Raw genomic sequence first — 17663 nt, 5'->3', positions numbered from 1 at the left:
AAACTCTGACCTGGAAAATGGACTCAGCTCCCCACACTTCCCTTTGATACGATGATAAATACACGTTAGTGAGTTTTAACTTCAGTGCCTCTTGCCTAAGTTAGGATTGACTGCTATTGGTGAATGAAGTCACAGCCGAAGGCATCTATAAAAATCAACTAACCAGGTCACCTGGCTGCCTTAGTCAGCGGAGTGTGCAATTCTTGATCTCAGGGTTGTAAGTTCGAGCCCCACGTTGGGTGCAGAGATTACTTAAAATAAAATCTTGGGACACCTGGGTGGCTCAGTTGGTTGAGTGTCCAACTCTTGATTTTGGCTCAGGTCATGATGTAACAGTTTGTGAGATCAAGCCTTACATCGGGCTTCCCGCTGGGTGTTGAGCCAAAGATTCTCTTTCTTTCTCTCTCTCTCTCTGCCCCTCTTCCTCGATTGTGTACTCACTCCCTCTTAAAAAAATTTTTTTGTTTAAATCCTTAAAAAAAACGAGCACCTGTGCGGCTCAGTCGGTTAAGCCTCCAACTCTTGACTTCAGCTCAGGTCATGATTTTACGGTCATGAGCTCAAGCCCTTCATCAGGCTCTGCACTGATTGTGGGGCCTGCTTAAGATTCTTTCTCCCTCTCTGCTCCTCCCCTGCTAGCACTCATGAGCGTGTGCTGTCTCTCTAAAAATAAACCCATAAATAAATATTAAATTAAATAATCTAAACATAAAAAAACCCCAAGCTAACCAGTATCCTAATGAAACAACTCGTATTTTTGAAATGTCACAGGTGTCAGAAGCCAGTGGGAAACTAGGCATTTTCTTTCCTGTAGCTGAGTCTAGTACACAATGTTTCTCTTGTCTGGACAAGCAATGTATCTTATCAAGAGACTGTATCTTATCTCACTCTTACCCTTTGATCCTAGTGCATTCATATGACATATCCTGAGACCCCCCCCCACCGTTTTAATATATACATTTTATTTTTGAGAGAGAGACAGAATGTGAGCAGGGGAGGGGCAGAGAGAGAGGGAGACACAGAATCCAAAGCAGGCTCCAGGCTCTGAGCTGTGAGCACAGAGCCCAACGTGGGGCTCGAACCCACAAACCAGGAGATCATGACCTGAGATGAAGTCGGATGCTTAACCGACTGAGCCGCCCAGGTGCCCCTATATATCCATTTTAAAATACAAAACGCAGGTAAGTGCACAAAAGTGTATGCTCATGGCACTCTTACAAACTGGACACACCCATGTAACCAGCACCCAGATCAAGAAACAGCACCGCCACATCCCAGAGGCCCCTCAGGTCCACGCCCAGCAGTACTTTGTCACCCTGTCCCTGTTCTCATGTTTGGCACGGTAAAGGGAGTGTTGGGAGCTGGACAGACCTGGTTCTAGACACTTGGGCCACCAATCACAACCCCCCCCCCCCGCCCCCGGCTTTTAGTAGACATTTTACAATATGAGGCAAGTCATAAAGAGACTTCTTTTTTTCATGGAATTTTTCTTCCCTTTGGGTTGCGTTTTTATACTTTATGATAAGCCACACTAGCCTACAGCAACAACCCAGGGAGCAGCTGCTGTGCACAGGCTCTGTGCTACGTTCTACACGTACGCCTCACTTGATCTTGACAACCCTGTGAGGTAGGTCCGTATCCCTGCTTCGGGGCTGGGGGAGTGGAGGCTCAGAGGGGAATCCGGTGCATAACCTGCCCGGCACCTGCTGCTTTATTTCACTGTGTTATTAAAGCCCTGAGAAGTACCCATGGGAAAAGATGGAGAAAAGAATCAAACACTGAAATGCAAACAACACCGGCTACGAGGCTTCCCTGTAGCTGGTAGCAAGAAGATCCCACAACTGAAATTGGTCCTGCCTTGCACGGGGCCACGTGACCAGTGGTGGCTCTTCCCAGCCCCTTATCCCTGACTTTGCAGTCCTGTCTCCTCACAGGGAGCTCAGCAGGGACCCAGGGTGCTGGGCTCGCACTCACAGTCCCTCCGGGACAGCCCTGGAGTTTTTTCACACGCACGGCCATTTTAACCTCCCCTGTTGCCCGGGCGGGCCCTGTTAAGTATTTTCAAATTTCTGGACAGAATATTAGGGCCCTTCCTTTTTCTACTCTCATGATTTGATAACATAGCCCCAGGCCCCAGAGGAAGTCGAAGTAGGACTGTATGGACAATGGTCAGATTTTGAGACAGAGGATTTCCTCGCCTGGTGGGGGGTGACGGCTGGTGGCGAATCCCCTTTGGCTCTCCACCCAGTCACTGGTGCAACTGAGCTCGTGCCTCTGGTGTCAGCAGGGGCTGTGGCTCTAGGGCCTACCTGCCCCCAGTTCCCCCTCTCCTGCTGGCTCTTCCCAGTGTCCCAGCTCTGAGAACTCTCCATCCCTTCGCAGGCCCGAGCCAGCTGTGGAACGGCTGTGGGGTGGGGAGTCCGGCTCCAAGGAAACACCCCCCGGGCCCCTGGAGCTCCCAGGCCCTGGCAGACACAGCGTCTCCACTGCCTGTTTACACTGTTGGCGTCTGAGGGCAGGCGTGCCTGCCAGGAGGCCTCAGCGGGGGCACCTTTGGCCAATTGACCGCAGAGTTCTGGTCCCCAGCCTTTCTGGTGCAGAGACTGGATTTCCCCAGTTACCTAGAGGTGACCGGACCCTGGGTGGCAGGCTCCTGCTAACTCAATTTCCAAGAGACCAAGAGAATCTAGAACTCCAATTATTAATTTATGGTGGGGGATCTCCTATCACAAGCCTCCTTCAGAGCACCCCTTATTCCTGGTCTTGAGTGACTGCAATGGTGGCTTTGTGATTACAGAGTGCTTGAGCAGCCGGACATGAAAGGAAGCGGTCATGTGAGGGACAGGCAGACGCCAGCCATGAGCCCCTCCGGGGACAGATGCCGGGCTTCAAAACCACTTGTTATCCGTGTCCAAGGGCACATCAAATCATGATGTCTTGGGCATCAGTGCCCAAGATGGCCTTGTTAACTCTGCCAGGTTTCCCTGTTGGACAGGTCTCCTTGCACAGGTAAGTTAGTATCACTGGTTAAATGAGTTGGATGGATGGTCCAGTGGGCCTAGGGAATATAGTCTCCACTCATTATATGTGGCTGTCATCTGTCGAATTCCTGGAGGATAAGCTTTTATCTCCTTCACCTGGAAATCCTTGTCCCCTTATGCACTGCTTCTGAACACCTCTGTGCAGTGTTTTTCTAAATACATCAGGGATCCAGAAACCAAACGCTTGCTGAAACTGACGTACAGACATTTGCCGCTCCTAGCTGTCCCAAATGGCGCTGCCTTCAGAGTTACTGGCTCCTGTGTCTCCCTCCCACTCGTGTCCTGGCATCTGTGGCATAGTGGATGGTGGGTTGTGAGCCAAAGAGACCTGCTGGGCGTCTGGGTGGCTCAGCTGGTCGAATGACGGACTCTTGATTTTGGCTCAGGCCGTGATCTCGCCGTTCTCGGGATCAGGCCTCGCTTCCGGTTCTGCACGGACAGCGTGGAGCCTGCTTGGGGTTCTCTCTCTCCCCCTCTCTCTGCCCCTCCCCCCAAAGCGTGCTCTCTGTCTCTCTCTCTCAAAATAAACTTAAAAAACCTAGAGACCTGCCAGACCTGGTTCTAGACACACCTGTGCCACTAACCAGCATTATGATGAGGCAAATCACTTCCGGAAGCCTCATTTCCACATCTGCAAAACTGATGACAGTGCTTGCTGTGCCCACTCCAGAAGGCTGCTTGGAGGAGGTCGGTCACTCTGTATGGCAGAGAACACCAAAATCCTATCCGTGGTAATATTGCTAACTCTGACCTAGACGTAGCCTGCTTTCACCAAAAAACGCACCTGTCTAGGTTTCTGAGGACAACTGTCCTCTGAGGGACCAGGAGGCCACAAGTGGGAAAGTATCTCATGTGTGTAGACTTTTGGGGGTCCTTTAGTCCCATTCTTTCAGGGGCGTGGCCCACAGCTTGAGGACACGTATGCGTGTCTTCTCCCTTCAAGTACTGGATGTGGTGTTGATGGTCGATATGACTTGTGTTTGGGGCTACACTCTCCCTGCTTGATTTTGCTTCCAGTCAAAGTTCCATGTGCTCAGGAGCTCCCTGAGTTAAGGTAATTGGGCAGGGACGTGGATTAGTAATCTTCAATTTTCTTCCTTTTTTTTTTTTTTTAAACAGAGGAGGGGCGCCTGGGTGGCTCAGTCGGTTAAGCGGCTGACTTCGGCTCAGGTCATGATCTCGCGGTCCGTGAGTTCGAGCCCCGCGTCGGGCTCTGTGCTGACAGCTCAGAGCCTGGAGCCTGTTTCAGATTCTGTGTCTCCCTCTCTCTGACCCTCCCCCGTTCATGCTCTGTCTCTCTCTGTCTCAAAAAATAAATAAACGTTAAAAAAAAACAACAACAACAGAGGAAACTCTTTTCAAGGGAAATCTTAAATAGAAAATGCGTAAAAGCAAAGCTTCTCCATGACTTGATGGTGGGAACCCAAAGCCTTCTCCTGGCCCAGACTCACAATTGGACTTAGGGCTTTCTGGAAAGCCCCTCTTGCCACCCTGTGTTTCCCTTGCCTGCCCCTCCCCCCCCCCCAAGGCTGCCCCTTCTGTGGGAATAATCACCGCTTCACCCACCTTTAATTGAATTTTGGACCTTTCATCTGTTAAAGAGAGAGTGAGGCCTACTATGCAGGATTTATTATCAGATCCAAACCAGAGAAAATATGCAATGTAAGTGCTCAATAAAATGCAGTTTCCTGCCCCCTTCCCCTGAGGCCGCACCTTCTACCCTCTTGGGCTCTCCCAGTCGCTCTCCAGTATTTCTTTCCAGCCACATTCTTTGAAGGCACCTTTGAGCACTTACCACACTGCATTGGAGATATGTGGGTTGTTCAGGGCAGCATTTTAAAATTGCATCCACCAGAGGCGCCTGGCTGGCTCAGTCATTGGAGCATGCCACTCTTGATCTCGGGTCATGAGTTTCAGCCCCAAGTGGGACCTAGAGATACAAAAAATAAATTAAAAAATAAATACATAAAAATGCATCCTCTGCTGGCCTGCATTCCTTAGGAGGAGGGAGTGTTTGGCTTGGGCCAAAGTTAATGTTCCACGGCTGATTGTTGGAATGAATAAGCGCCAATAGTATTCATCTTGTCAAAGTATTCACCTTAAATCTCCCAGGGCTGTGCACGCAGGAAATGAGGGTGTGTGGTGGACGTGTGTGTGCGCGGAGGGGTGGTGGTGGTGGTAAAGCATTGCCATAGTGGACAACCATGCCGGAAAAGTACTTTCTTAAGTGGCGAAAAATCTGAATTGGAGTCTCGGCGGCGCACTCGCAGACCCCGGGCCCCCAAAGGCTCTCCCTCTCTCTCACTCAGGGCCCCCAGCAGTCGGGGAGCCGGTAGGACCACACCACCTCCGCTGGGTCTGCTCCAGGCTGTGGTTCTGAACTCCCAGATCCCGCGTGCAGTAAAGTCCCACCCCTCATCAGTGATTCGTCTGAAACACAGGCGTCTAGGCCGTTCTCACATTTTATTGGCTAGTGCTGTTGTCAGTCTGCGGGCACGGAGGCCTATGGGAAATGGAGTCTGGCAAAACCCAGTCCTTCTGGGGATCGCGTTTCCGCTTCCGGTGTTTAGTGGCCATCCGAACGCCAGGACTCCGGGTCCGGGCTGGGGGTTCGAGGGTCGTTTGGGGACGTTGCGCGGCCGCGGAGAAGGTGCCACGGGCCCCGGCCCCCCGGCGTCGCAGGGCCTCGGCTGGCGCGCGCGGCTGTCACCTCGGGCCCTAGCCGCCCTCGCCGGGTGGGCGTGACCGGACCGAAACCCAGGGTCCCGCCGCCTCCGGCCCAGGCCCCGCCGCCCCGCGAGCGGCCCCCGGGCGAGATGCGGCCCTCGTGCTGGCGGCGCCCTCCTTCGCGCCGCCCACCGGACTCGGCGGGGAGGACCCTGGCCTTGTAGCCGCCGAGGCGACCCCGTCCCCAGGGCCCGCATTTACCCCATAAGGCTTCCAGAGAAGGTCGCCCGCGGAGCAGAGTAGCCTTCCGGTGTAAGTCACGCTCTGCGGGCCAGTCCCCCAGTCCACGGTCAAGGGGCTGAGCCCCTGTTTATTTCCTGCCAAACACCAGCCATGTGACCTTGGGCAAGTCTCTGGGGGTCTCTGAGCCACGATTGCCCAGCTTTGAGGGAGTTGAAGTCCAAGTATTTCTTAACTGTCCTGCCAGCCCTGACATCCCGTATGGGTCTGTTTTTAGTATCTCTGCTCTTAACGCTTGTAATCCTAGCCAGGGTAAATCTCCCTGTTTGGGAGAGAGTTATTCCAGCGCTGAGGAATCCCGAGTGGGGTGACCAGCCAGAGGTGAGGGCAGTTTAGAGGTTGGACCCTTTGAATCTCTGAAAGGTTGGATAGAGCCAGCTCCACCCGGCTGCTGCTCTCCAAGGTGCTGCTACCTTGTGCGCCCTCTCGTACTTGTCCTGCCACATTGACTTTGTCACACTCTAGTTCCGAAGACCAGTGGCTTGGGAGGGTGGGCGGCTTATTGTCCCCATTGTCTTCTCCAGTCCATCCTCACTCGTCAGTGTGGATGAGTGACATCTTCTCGGCCTCAAGTAAATTGCTGTGCAAACACAGCCTCAAGCCCCCCTACTTTCCAATCAGATCACCCGCTCTTGACCCTCCTCTTGAACTTCTGGAGCTGCTTCCCCAGTGACACAGGGCCAGACTCCACGGGCACCAGGACATGGGGAGGGGAGGACACGAAGGCTCTTTTCTTCACCTCAGTCCTGCTGGGCTGACACTTGTGATGGTCACTAGCATTCACTCTGTAATGTATTATCCGTGGCTCTAGGATTTCGAGTTCTACTTAGTGACTCCTATCTGATGGTAGCTCCCCATTGAGGTAAAGGAAGGGCTTTGAGCTTCAGAGCCCAGTGGCAAGGTTCTTCCGTGAACTGAACGATGGCTGTAGCTGGGGACCCACAAGTCCAGACTCCTCGAGCGCAAGAAGAGCTTCAAAGAGTGAAGCTGGAAGACGATTCCCACTGGGAGCAGGAAATTTCCCAAAGGAGCGACCCTGGACCAGAGACCTCCTGCCGGCGGTTTTGGCATTTCTGCTATCAACAAGCATCAGGACCCCGGGAGGCCCTCATCCAACTCCGGAAGCTCTGTCATCAGTGGCTGAGACCAGAGAAGTGTACGAAAGAGCAGATCCTGGAGTTGCTAGTGCTGGAACAGTTCCTGGCTGTCCTTCCTCGGGAGATCCAGGTCTGGGTTAGACAGAAGCATCCAGAGAGTGGAGAGGAGGCCGTGGCCCTGGTGGAAGACTTGCAGAAAGAGCCTGGGAGACGGGGGCTCCAGGTGAGAAGCGAGAACCTTGTTCTGGGTAAAGCAGGAGGAAGTGGGAGCGTGCCCTTGGTTTGCCAGCAGTGTGGGTGATGTGCCGTACTTTGCTGTTCGTGGCAAAGTGGCATTTGCTCATTCCCTGGGCCTGGTGGCTACGGCTTTCCTTCCACGCTCAGACGGACTCTTCAGAGAATGCCTAACAGCGCTTGCTCTGAGTGTGGGGCCCTGCCGTTAAGTAGGAGAATTGCTTAAAATGGCTTGAACACCACTCCGGGTGAGGAGGAGCACACAGAAGGACAGAAAAGCTAGGGTTTGTGGGTGGGTGGGTGGGTTGGTTTTTGGTTTCTTTTTGGAGAACAGCTCTCATTCGTCAGCAGCCAGCCTGACGCAAGTGGCTTCACTGGTCTTTATGGCCAGTATTGCACCTTTGGGTCCTATTGAAAAACAGCTATATTTTTGGTTGGCTGAGTCTTGCCTCAGGAGAGCTGGTGGGCAGATTGCAGTGAGCCTGGGATCCAGACCTTATCTGTTAGTCTTTTGCACATCCACACTCCTTACTGGACTGCAGTGATTTGCAGGAGACTGATTTCCTCCTTTGCTTCTTTGCATCTTGGGATAGTTAAGTTTTGGTTCCTACAGAATTTCGACCCCTCTAGTCCTTGAACAGGGACAGGAGGTATGCTCAGAGGAGAAGGAACGCTTAGGATCAGTACTAGCTTCCCAAGACATCCATCTCAAGCAAGCACAGACAGGATTCATGTGTCTGTTACAGGCAGTGGTGAAGAACTCACAGCCAGAACCGGATGAACAGTGGCATCACAGTCCCGAAGAGGAACTCCCAGCCTTGCACAGGAGCGGTAAGCAGCAGCAGTGTGGGGAGAGGGTGGGTAAGTTCCCTCAGAGTGCCGAAGGTGGGAGGATGGGGCAGGTGAAATGAGGCTTGGGGGATCCTCGACAGGTACCTCCAAAGGGAGGAAGGGCCTCGGTTGGCATGTTTTGTAAAAGTACCCAGCGGAGCCTGTGGTACCTCTCCTTGTGTGAGTGAGGTTACTGTCCCAGTAGGTTGGGCACAGATTTTAGGTCTGGCTGGTGGAGAAAGCACAAGGTGGGGTCAAATCAAAGCACAGTAATTCTCAGGACAGGTACGTGTGTCCCAGACCAATTTGGATGATGCGGATGTGTTATCAAAACTGAAGAAGAAAATCATGAAACTGCATCAGTAACCTGGATGGATATGGAAGGGGAAAATTGGGAACTCTCCTCATTTTGGTTTTTCACCAACTTTCTTTGCTGGGACAGAGCAGACACCAAGAGAAGGGGGAAGACTCTTCTGTTTCAGAACTAAGTTGGGCCCGTCCTCAGGAGGAGTTGAGAAACATGGTCTCCTCACTGCTCCTTTTTCTTCCCCACAGCCCTGCCTGGTCCTGGAACTCTGGGTGTTTCTCTGGAGGAGGGCGGCAGTGACCCGGGGATGATGCACAGCCCTCAGGTGAGCCAGATCTTTCTCTTACTTAGGACACCTTTCACTATTCAAGTGGGGGCCCTTTGCCACCAACTCTTTTGCTCACCAGAAATGCCAAGAGAATTTTACCCAGTGGTGGTGGAGGGGGTTCTCAGTAACTTTGTAGATTAGGCTCCAGAATTTCACCAGCCAGAAAGATGTTGCTGACACCCCCCTCCGTATGGAAGGCAGCACCACAGCTGAGGCGGTGAGGAATGGTATTAAGTCATTCTTTTCCTTGAGCCCGAGATTGTAAGATCGTGCTGGTTTGCACGTTTGCCTTAAAAGGAATAGTTACTTCCTTCTTTCCATATCCGAGTCGTGCCCGCATGGTGTGCAGGACTGTGGAGGCGTGGAGGGAACAAAAGCCTCAGGGTCAGAAAGTCCTGCGTTCAAACCCTGGATCTGCCACATACTGACTGTATAACTGAGCAAGTGTGAAAATATCTGGCACAGCACACCTGGTGTTCCGTAAATGTTAGCTTCTTTCTGGCTTCTCTCTCTCTCCCCGGCTCCCTCCCCGTCCTTTATTGCCTTTAAAAGTCAAAGAAAACTCGCTTTTTAGTTTCTCCTCGGCCTTTTTTGTCACCTGCCCTCTGATGAAGGCCATATAGGGAGGCATTTTGTCCCAGGGCAGCACCTTTTGAACAGGGTGTTATGTTTTCCCAGGAGTTGGTGACATTCGGCGATGTGGCCGTGTACATCTCCCAGGAGGCACGGAGGCAGCCAGGACCTGGATGGAGGAACCACCTGGAAAGAAGTTGGGAGAAATCTGCAAGTGAGGTCTCGCCGGGTAAGAGCGCCGTTTTCCTGCACAAAGTTAGCCGTGGCGTTATCCGTAGTGTTCACTACCCCAGACCTTTTTGGGATCATATTGTTCAAAGCCCTCAGTTCTGCTTGAAAAGAGACCCATAATCTAATACCAAAGTCAGTGCTCTCAAGGATGAGTTTCTAGAACCCAGAGAGAATATTGTATTGACATTTACTGACCATCTTAGGAAGACGGTCAGTAAAGCCTCTGGTGGGAGCCTGAATTTTGTTTCAGGACAGATGTACGTGCATGTGTAGGTCTAGATTTGGGCCTGGATTTTTTTCTTACTGCTCCCTCGCAGCCTGAATACTACTTTTACTGAGGCTTCCCAAGAATCCCTTCAGACTTACAAAAAAAAATTAATAGTATCTCCCCTCCCTGGCATATGAAGTGGTTGGGATTAGAGTCACCAAACCACTGTATCTTCTGTGTGTCTCCCTCTGCAAACAGATTTTCCAACCCCCCTACGCAGTGTCAGCTCCCACGTGGAGCAGGAGGAGGACCCACGGAGGCGTGATCTTCAGTGTCCCGGAGAGGAGAACGCCAGCGACTCCGCAGCGGGTGGGGGGAGAGGCCAGCCTGGCCACGTGCCCGTCCTGAGAAAAGCCAAGATGTGGGACGAGCTGGAGTTGCAGGGCCTGGAGGATGAGAAGGTGGCAGGGGTGCACTGGGGCTATGAGGAAACCAAGACTTTTTTGGGAATTCTCAGTGAGTCTTGGATCCACGAGAAACTGCGCACCTGCCATCGGAACCGCCAGGTGTACCGGCTGGTGGCCGAGCGGCTGCGGGAGCGCGGCTTCCCGCGGACCCTGGAACAGTGTCGCTACCGGTTCAAAAACCTCCAGACCCACTACCGCAAAGCCAGGAGCACACACGCCCCGGGCACCTGCCCCTTCTATCGTGAGATGGACGCCCTGATGTGCCCACGGGCCACCACCCCCCTTCCAGAGGTGGCAGGGGCTCTTCTTGGGCACAGGGCCTGTGATGTGGAGCATGCAGAGCTTCAGGGGCGCCGCTGGGGACAGGAGGAGGCAGTGCTGGCTGAGGCTGTGTTGGAAGGCAGGGCAGAGAAGCAGGGGCCGGACCCCGGCCACACAACAGCATCTGTAGAAGAAGGGCATCTAGGAGCCGTCACAGAGGATTCTGAGGGGGAAGAACTGGGGGTCGAAGAAGTGTCTGGAAGCCCTGGAATCCCAGCCCTGTTTCGGAGTCCGGCTGGTAAGTCCTTGTCATGAGCAAGCTGGGAGGCCCTCGCTGTCAGCGGGGTTTGGAGAAAAGCTTGCCACGACCGGTTATTTCGGGGGTGCCGTGGGGATTCAGGGCACACTGTAGTCGTCTGGAAAGGGCAAGGAAAGGCTATTTTTATGTGCAAATGGGATAGCCCTTTGTTCCTGTGTGCAGTCGAGAAAAAGAAGAACCATTATGTAAGAGTCATGTGTATAAGTGTAAAAATAAACGTGTGCATATTGTCGGATCAAGTCCCATCACAGAGGAAAACCCACTTGACTGTTTCTCCGGAAATCACCGAGATGCTGTGGCGGGAGTGGGGGGTCTCCCGCTGTCCTCCGCACAACCAGCAGCACCGTCTCAGCTCACCTCTGTACCTCTCCTCCAGGTGTGCACTGGGGCTACGAAGAAACCAAAATTTTCCTGGGGATTCTCGGTGAGCCCTACATTCACGAGAAACTGCGCACCTGCCATCGGAACCGCCAGGTGTACCGGCTGGTGGCCGAGCGGCTGCGGGAGCGCGGCTTCCCGCGGACACTGGAACAGTGTCGCTACCGGTTCAAAAACCTCCAGACCCACTACCGCAAAGCCAGGAGCACGCACGCCCCGGGCACCTGCCCCTTCTATCGTGAGATGGACGCCCTGATGAGCCCCTGGACCCTTGCCAGCACCTATGATGCCTTCGAGGTGGCAGGAGGCCTCCTGCGGAATAGAGGGGGCTCCGAAGAGAACCGGAAGGCCGTGCTGGAAGGTGTGACGGGAGACGGTAGCGAACCGGCAGAGGAGCCCCGAGAGGAGCCCAAGAGCCGTGGCCCCCAGGCTCTGAGGGGGAATCCCAGTGGTAAGCTCTCCTCCCCACAGCGGCCACAGACCGTGGGAGAGACGAGGGCCCGAGGGAAGCATTAGGGACTGTGAAGCGGGAGAGATGCTTCTTGTCTATCACTCTGGAGTGACTTCCTCAGGTTAAGACCGATTTCTTAGCCAGTAGTGCAGGGTGACTCACAAAGACAACGTTGAGGGTCTTGCCCTGCTCCCTGTCTGCTTTTAGTAACAACATTCTAGAAATAATATTTAGTAACCACTATAGAGGAAAGAGAGGTCCGAGTGATGTAAAGTTTCAGTTGTTTGTTTCCATCTAACATACCCTGTGCGTATTACATACAACAGTCTGCCACTTAAAGACTTCTCTGTACTTGGGCAAACTGGTTAAACACCTAGGCCTCCACTGTCTCATCTGTAAAATGGACAGAGTGATAGTATCTAGCTCACTGGGCTGTCATGAGGATCCTGGTACATTGCTGGCCCTCAGCAAATGTTCCTTTTCATTGTCACCATCATTGTACTTACTGTTAAGATAGATGAACACCTTGCCCTGTACTCCTCACTTAAGGGGGCACATTTCCTGAGTCATTCCCTAAACGATTTCTTCTGAAAACCAGATCTTTCTGGTAGGTGTTTCCATTCTCATTTCACCCACCACGTCCAGATATAAGAACAGAAGGCAAAGTGCATAAGAACTCCATGTCCCTTCTTGATTCTCCTCGAGTAGGACTTCCAGCCCGCCAGCCAGACGGGGTCTCGAGGCCAGAGAGAAGTGAAGAGCTTTGGAATGACGATCCCCGGGACTTCCGGAAAACTTCCTGTGCAGGTGGGAAACGAATGAAAATGAGCAAAAGCTAGTATTGCACCAACAAGGAAGTCATCTGGAATTCCGAACACGGACAAGGCAGCACTGGGCGAGGGCTGGGAGAGGAACCCACTCGCTTGGCCTTCCCGGTTTATTATGCAGGGGTGCTGAAGCCACAGGATGTGGGGAGAATAGAAAAGCAGGTGGCAGCCAGGAAAGCCTGCTCTCCTGAGTTACCGTGGCTTCTAGATAGATATAAACAAATCCTTAGTGTTGATGATTTCCCTCCTAAATTTTTTTTTTAATGTTTATTTTTGAGAGAGAGACAGAGACAGAGACAGAGACAGAGACAGGAGCGAGCCAGGGAGGGGCAGAAAGAGAGAGAGGGAGACCCAGAATCCAAAGCAGGCTCCAGGCTCTAAGCTGTCAGCACAGAACCCGACGCGGGGCTCGAACCCATGAACCGTGAGATCGTGACCTGAGCCAAAGTCGGAGGCTTAACCGACTGAGCCACCCAGGCACCTCTAAATTTCTTTTTTTTTTTTAATGCCCCCTTTATTTATTAAGTAAACATCTACCCCCAATGTGGTGCTCGAATTAATGACCCCAAGATAAAGAGTCACATGCTCTACCGACTGAGCCAGCCAGGCGCCCCTCCCTCTTAAGTTTCTATCAGAGTTTTAACTATAATTAACTATCACTTAACTAGATTAATAGAAAAAGTGAGCCCTGGCACCCCCAAATTAAACTACAGTCAGCCTTAGCTTATTGCAGGGGTGAATTTCTCATGGTTAAGATGAGCTTCCCTCCTTGGTTGGGCTCAGTTATTTTGTTGGAAGTTTAGGAGATCTGATAAATAGTACTGCTCTTCCCCCGCTCAGATTCCAGACCAACCAAGAAGCGTAAGAGTAAGACGTTGAGATCAAATGACAGCTTTCTAACTGTAGAGCCGTTGGGCAGTGTGGCTCAGATGGGTGGCCACGGTGGGCTTCCTCACTGAAACCCAGTTGGAGCCACAGGCAGCAGGGGATGGCCACAGCCTCGCCCCGCAGGGATAGAGGCTTCACTGCTGGTCTTCTGAGCCACGGGGCCCAGCTCCTTGTTCATCAAAGAAGTCCTCCCTCCCACTTGCAAGGAAGGGGACGGAGAGAGGCCAGAATCACTCTCAGGCTTGTCCCTCAGCCTGGAAGAGAAAGGTAGCCTTTTAGTACCGATTGCCAGCACACGGGTGGGTGGGGAGGAGAAGAGGGGCCACGCCTGGGGGCAGAGCATCTGATTGGCGGGGAGAGGAAGAAATGGGTCTGGGTCCTGCCCTCCTCCCTTTCCTCAGCCTTCCTCCCCACGACCTTCTTGTTCAGAAGCTGGGGGAGGGAGTGAGATCTGGAAGTCTGCTGTCTTGAACGAGGTTCAGCCCTGTTCCAGATGATTGGTTTCTGGTTAATGGCAAACTGACTGTGTTCTATGTGTCACCGGCAAGAGTTTGTTTCCGACCGTCCGGTAGGGCCGCTTTCGCATCGGTTCTGTTCTTCTGAGCTCAGAAAACACGCTACATTTGCAGTTTCACCTCATTCTTTCAGATCTTGAAACAAGGACAGAGAATGAGGAGAATTCAAGCCAGAACATTTCAGAGGAAGCAGAACTGCCGGGGGCATTATTAGAAAGACCCAAGGTGGATGTTTCCCAGTACCTTGCCTGGAGGAGAGACTGGGAAGGCAAATATGGGGCAGAAAAGCAATGGGAGGTACCCTTAGAAGATGGACGAGGGTCACTCTCCCCTCCAGAAAGAGACGCAGGGAAATTCATAGGTCCTCAGGGAACCTACGTAGGAGAAAAATCCTATCCATGCTGTGAATATGGGGAAAATTTCAGCCAGAGCTCCCACTTAGCTGTCCACCAGTTAGCCCACATCGGAGAAAAGAAACCTTTTAGGTGTGGCCATTGTGGGAAAAGCTTTGGCCGAAGCTCACACCTGGTCTGCCACCAGAGAACCCACACCGGGGAGAAGCCCTACAAATGCCCCGAATGTGGGAAAGGCTTCAGTGATCATTCTAACCTCACAGCACACCAGAGAATCCACACTGGAGAAAAGCCCTATAAATGTGGAGAGTGCTGGAAGAGCTTCAACCAGAGCTCCAGCCTCCTGATGCACCAGAGAGTCCACACAGGAGAGAAACCCCACAAGTGCAGTGAGTGTGGAAAGAGTTTCACCAATAGCTCGCACTTCAGTGCGCACTGGCGAACGCACACTGGCGAAAAGCCCTACCAGTGCCCTGAGTGCGGGAAGAAGTTCAGTAAGAGTTCCACGCTCACCAGCCACCAGAGGATCCACACAGGAGAGAAGCCCTATGAGTGTCTCGAGTGTGGCAAAAGTTTCAGTGACCGCTCAAACCTCATTACCCACCGGCGCATTCACACTGGAGAGAGGCCCTACAAGTGTGGCGAATGTGGGAAGAGCTTTAATCAGAGCTCAAGTCTCATCATACACCAGAGGACCCACACGGGAGAGAAGCCCTACGAATGCGGTGCCTGTGGGAGGCGATTTAACAACAGTTCGCATTTCAGCGCGCATCGGAGAACCCATGTGGGCGAGAGGCTCTAAACGTCTTTAAGAAGCATCAAATCTAGAAGCACCACAGAATCTGTTCTAAGAAAGGTCTGTATGGTCCTTGATTCTATACCATGACCCCCACAGGAGACCAGGGATTTAGGTCCCAGTTCGGTAGAGGTCATTGTGTTTCTCTCACTGAAAACTCAGCTGGCTTACGGAATACTACTCAGGGCTTGCTTATCCGCACTATTGAAGTGGAAGCTAATTTCCAGAGAATTCAGAGACTCATTCTGAATTGGACTGTATCACCATCACGATAGGTATCCATTAGGATTCTGTGCCTTAACTTCCACAGCTTGGTAATATGAGGGTGAGACTCTTGTCCCCAAGACCCCCCTTCAAGGACAGAGGAGGTCCGCCCCGCGGTGCTCATGGCATTAACGGTGGCCGGCTCCGCCACAGGGCCGGTAGTGGCTGAGCTCTTTCTTCTCAGCACTGGGCAGCTAGACGGGGATTTATTAACTGAGCACATTTTTCAAGGTCTTCCACGGTTCTCCCTGTGGAGGGTGGGGCCCGCGAACCGTCTCCATTTCTCTGCGTGCTTCTTACCCAAGAGGAGAGCACTCTGTCGTGTCATTTGGACGAGGAAAGGTCAGTGCTCCGGGTTGGCTTTCTAAACCATGACCTACTCTTCCTCTCGACATGTTAGGTTGAGCCATAGGAGACTGGCATCTTTGAGGTATAGAACCAGCAATTAATAGGACTTGACCTAAGCAGACGTCTCGCAGGGTAGAACCGCTCCAAATTGCCAGCAGTGCTGCCGGCGAGCCCTATGGCCCACGCAGTGCCCTAAAAACATAACACCGGGTCTAGGAGATCACGAACAGGATGATGAAATGGGGAAAGCCTTTTCCGTTTGCAAGTACGTCCAGAGAAACGACCACTAACCTTGGCAGCGGTTAAGAAGGAGGCCGGGTTGGAGGAGCCACCGCTCCATCCCCGGCCTCAGGGGAGGCCGCGTGCAGGCGCACGGGTCCTGGAGGTCTGGGGTGTCTCTGAGTGAGCAGAGCACAGCCCCTGGAGGGACTCTGACACATGCAGCCGATGGTGCTTAGAAAGAAACGGGATACGGTTTCTTGTTCTGGTTTCTCCTTCGTGCACTTGGCTTGAAAATATTTTCCCCCAACCTTCCAGAAACCCACCAGTTATAAAACAAAGCACAGTCTACACATGTCACGGTTTCATATCGTTAGATTTATAGAATACGATTAAGTAAGGAGTCTTCTAACGAACATAAAAGAACCTATTCAAGTAAGTGTTGTCCGTCAAAAGCAGCCGTTCTGACGGGCTGTGAACTCTGTTTGTTGTTGCCATTACTGAAAACATTGAGCTTTCCTCTGAGAATTGTCTTCAGACCACCTCAGAAGGCCTCCTATCGATGTAGTTCCAGCACAGAGTAGTGTCCGGCATGGAAGAAAGGCTTAATAAACACTGGCAGAACGAACAGCGTGTTTGTTATCTGGCCTGGTCGCCTCTCTTATCCGTGAGACTTGTCTCTGCCCAGTATCTGCTATCTGGAGCCAGAAGTCCTTCGAAGGATGTCAGTTTGCTGCCATTGAGGACACTTCGGAGAGCCTGTTTTGGGAGATCGTTTTCAAAGAGGTATCCCAGAAATCTGGGTTCAGAATTTTTTTTATACGGCCAGGAAATAAATGTGATATGTATTCTTTTAAATCATTTTACTATTTTGAATGAGAAAATCTTTACGTGGGTGGAAATTCACGATACTAAAATTAACATAGCTGTGCGTTATAAAAAGAGTTTGGAAATAACCACATTCCCTTTTGGAAACTTCTGGAATGGAACACGGAGATTCAGATGTAATATCCATTACCATGCCATCTCACGTGTATTTTCCCCTTAGCAAAGCAAGGGGGAAACTGAGCTGGAGACTGTAGATATTTCATAGGGGTCTTACAGTCCGTGAAGCACTGGGACACGTGAGATGGCTCTCCCAAGTGATGTTGGCATAGTTCTCAGTGGAAGACTAGAGCACTGAGTTTCACCAGTTGACTATCACGTGGAGAGGTTTCCCAGTGAACCCAACTTAATATGTACTTTTTACAGTGCCTGGATTTTGATTTGAAACTAGTTATCCATTCCCTTGCTCCAGAGCGTTCTGATTTGCCTTTTCGCCTACCTCGGGACGCGGCATGAGCAAAGCTCTGGGGCTTTAGTTTTTAGCTCACCTCCAGCTCCAGCTCATAATCACGGCTTCAGAGTTTCTGAACCAGGCAAGCAGGGCGGCTTTGGGAAGCTGTTCACTTGGAAATCCCCTCCAGAGAAAAATAATGAAGTGATAGCGGGGAATGCATGAAATTCACCTCTAGTATAAAAGTTGCAATAGATGACAATCAGATTATGCATTGCAAAATTTTAACTGAAGAGGCGCATAGCAGAAATACCGGTTCTTATTCTCACGTACAGAGAGCGAGAAACACAGGAGTTGGGTTTCGGGGCACTAATCCTAGTAGCCGAAGCTGATGCAAGTATATTAACCCATTACATAAGCGAATTCCAAGCGAATCCTGTGAGTGCGATGGCCAAAGGGTGAGCCGTTTTCATCAAGTGATCAC

General features: G+C 51.9%; 2 protein-coding genes across 3 annotated transcripts in view; one reads left to right on the top strand and one right to left on the bottom strand.

The window, feature by feature from the left end:
- Nucleotides 1–5485: 5485 nt before the first annotated feature.
- WDR73 (WD repeat domain 73) overlaps nt 5486–17663 on the bottom strand; it is a 35048-nt gene continuing 22870 nt past the window's right edge. The window contains exons 9-11 of the transcript XR_009263789.1: nt 12200–12492; nt 10094–10263; nt 5486–9564 (exon numbers count right to left, since the gene is read on the bottom strand). The gene's annotated coding sequence lies outside the window, so the exon portion shown is untranslated. The remainder of the gene's footprint in view (nt 9565–10093; nt 10264–12199; nt 12493–17663) is intronic.
- Nucleotides 6930–17613, top strand: LOC131515981 (zinc finger and SCAN domain-containing protein 29-like). Of its 2 annotated transcripts, none has more exons than XM_058736488.1 (8): nt 6930–7328; nt 8086–8170; nt 8726–8802; nt 9484–9607; nt 10076–10843; nt 11241–11693; nt 12402–12500; nt 14057–17613. In XM_058736488.1, the coding sequence occupies exons 1-8, from the start codon at nt 6930–6932 to the stop codon at nt 15076–15078; spliced, it is 3027 nt and encodes a 1008-aa protein (XP_058592471.1). In that variant the 3' UTR covers nt 15079–17613. The 2 variants fall into 2 exon arrangements, with proteins under 2 accessions (XP_058592471.1, XP_058592470.1); XM_058736487.1 differs by having other exon boundaries at nt 12399–12500.

Source organism: Neofelis nebulosa, chromosome 7 (assembly GCF_028018385.1).
Source record: "Neofelis nebulosa isolate mNeoNeb1 chromosome 7, mNeoNeb1.pri, whole genome shotgun sequence".
Classification (NCBI taxonomy): Eukaryota; Metazoa; Chordata; class Mammalia; order Carnivora; family Felidae; genus Neofelis; species Neofelis nebulosa.
Note: the sequence above shows the minus strand (reverse complement) of the source record. Positions and strands in the feature narration are given on the sequence as shown.

What these genes read in the sequence shown, in the direction of transcription:
- LOC131515981 (XM_058736487.1), top strand. Translation starts at nt 6,930, where the DNA reads ATGGCTGTAGCTGGGGACCCACAAGTCCAGACTCCTCGAGCGCAAGAA. An exon ending in CTGGGAGACGGGGGCTCCAG is followed by an intron (nt 7,329 to 8,085) that starts GTGAGAAGCGAG and finishes TGTCTGTTACAG; the next exon opens with GCAGTGGTGAAGAACTCACA. An exon ending in CCCAGCCTTGCACAGGAGCG is followed by an intron (nt 8,171 to 8,725) that starts GTAAGCAGCAGC and finishes TCTTCCCCACAG; the next exon opens with CCCTGCCTGGTCCTGGAACT.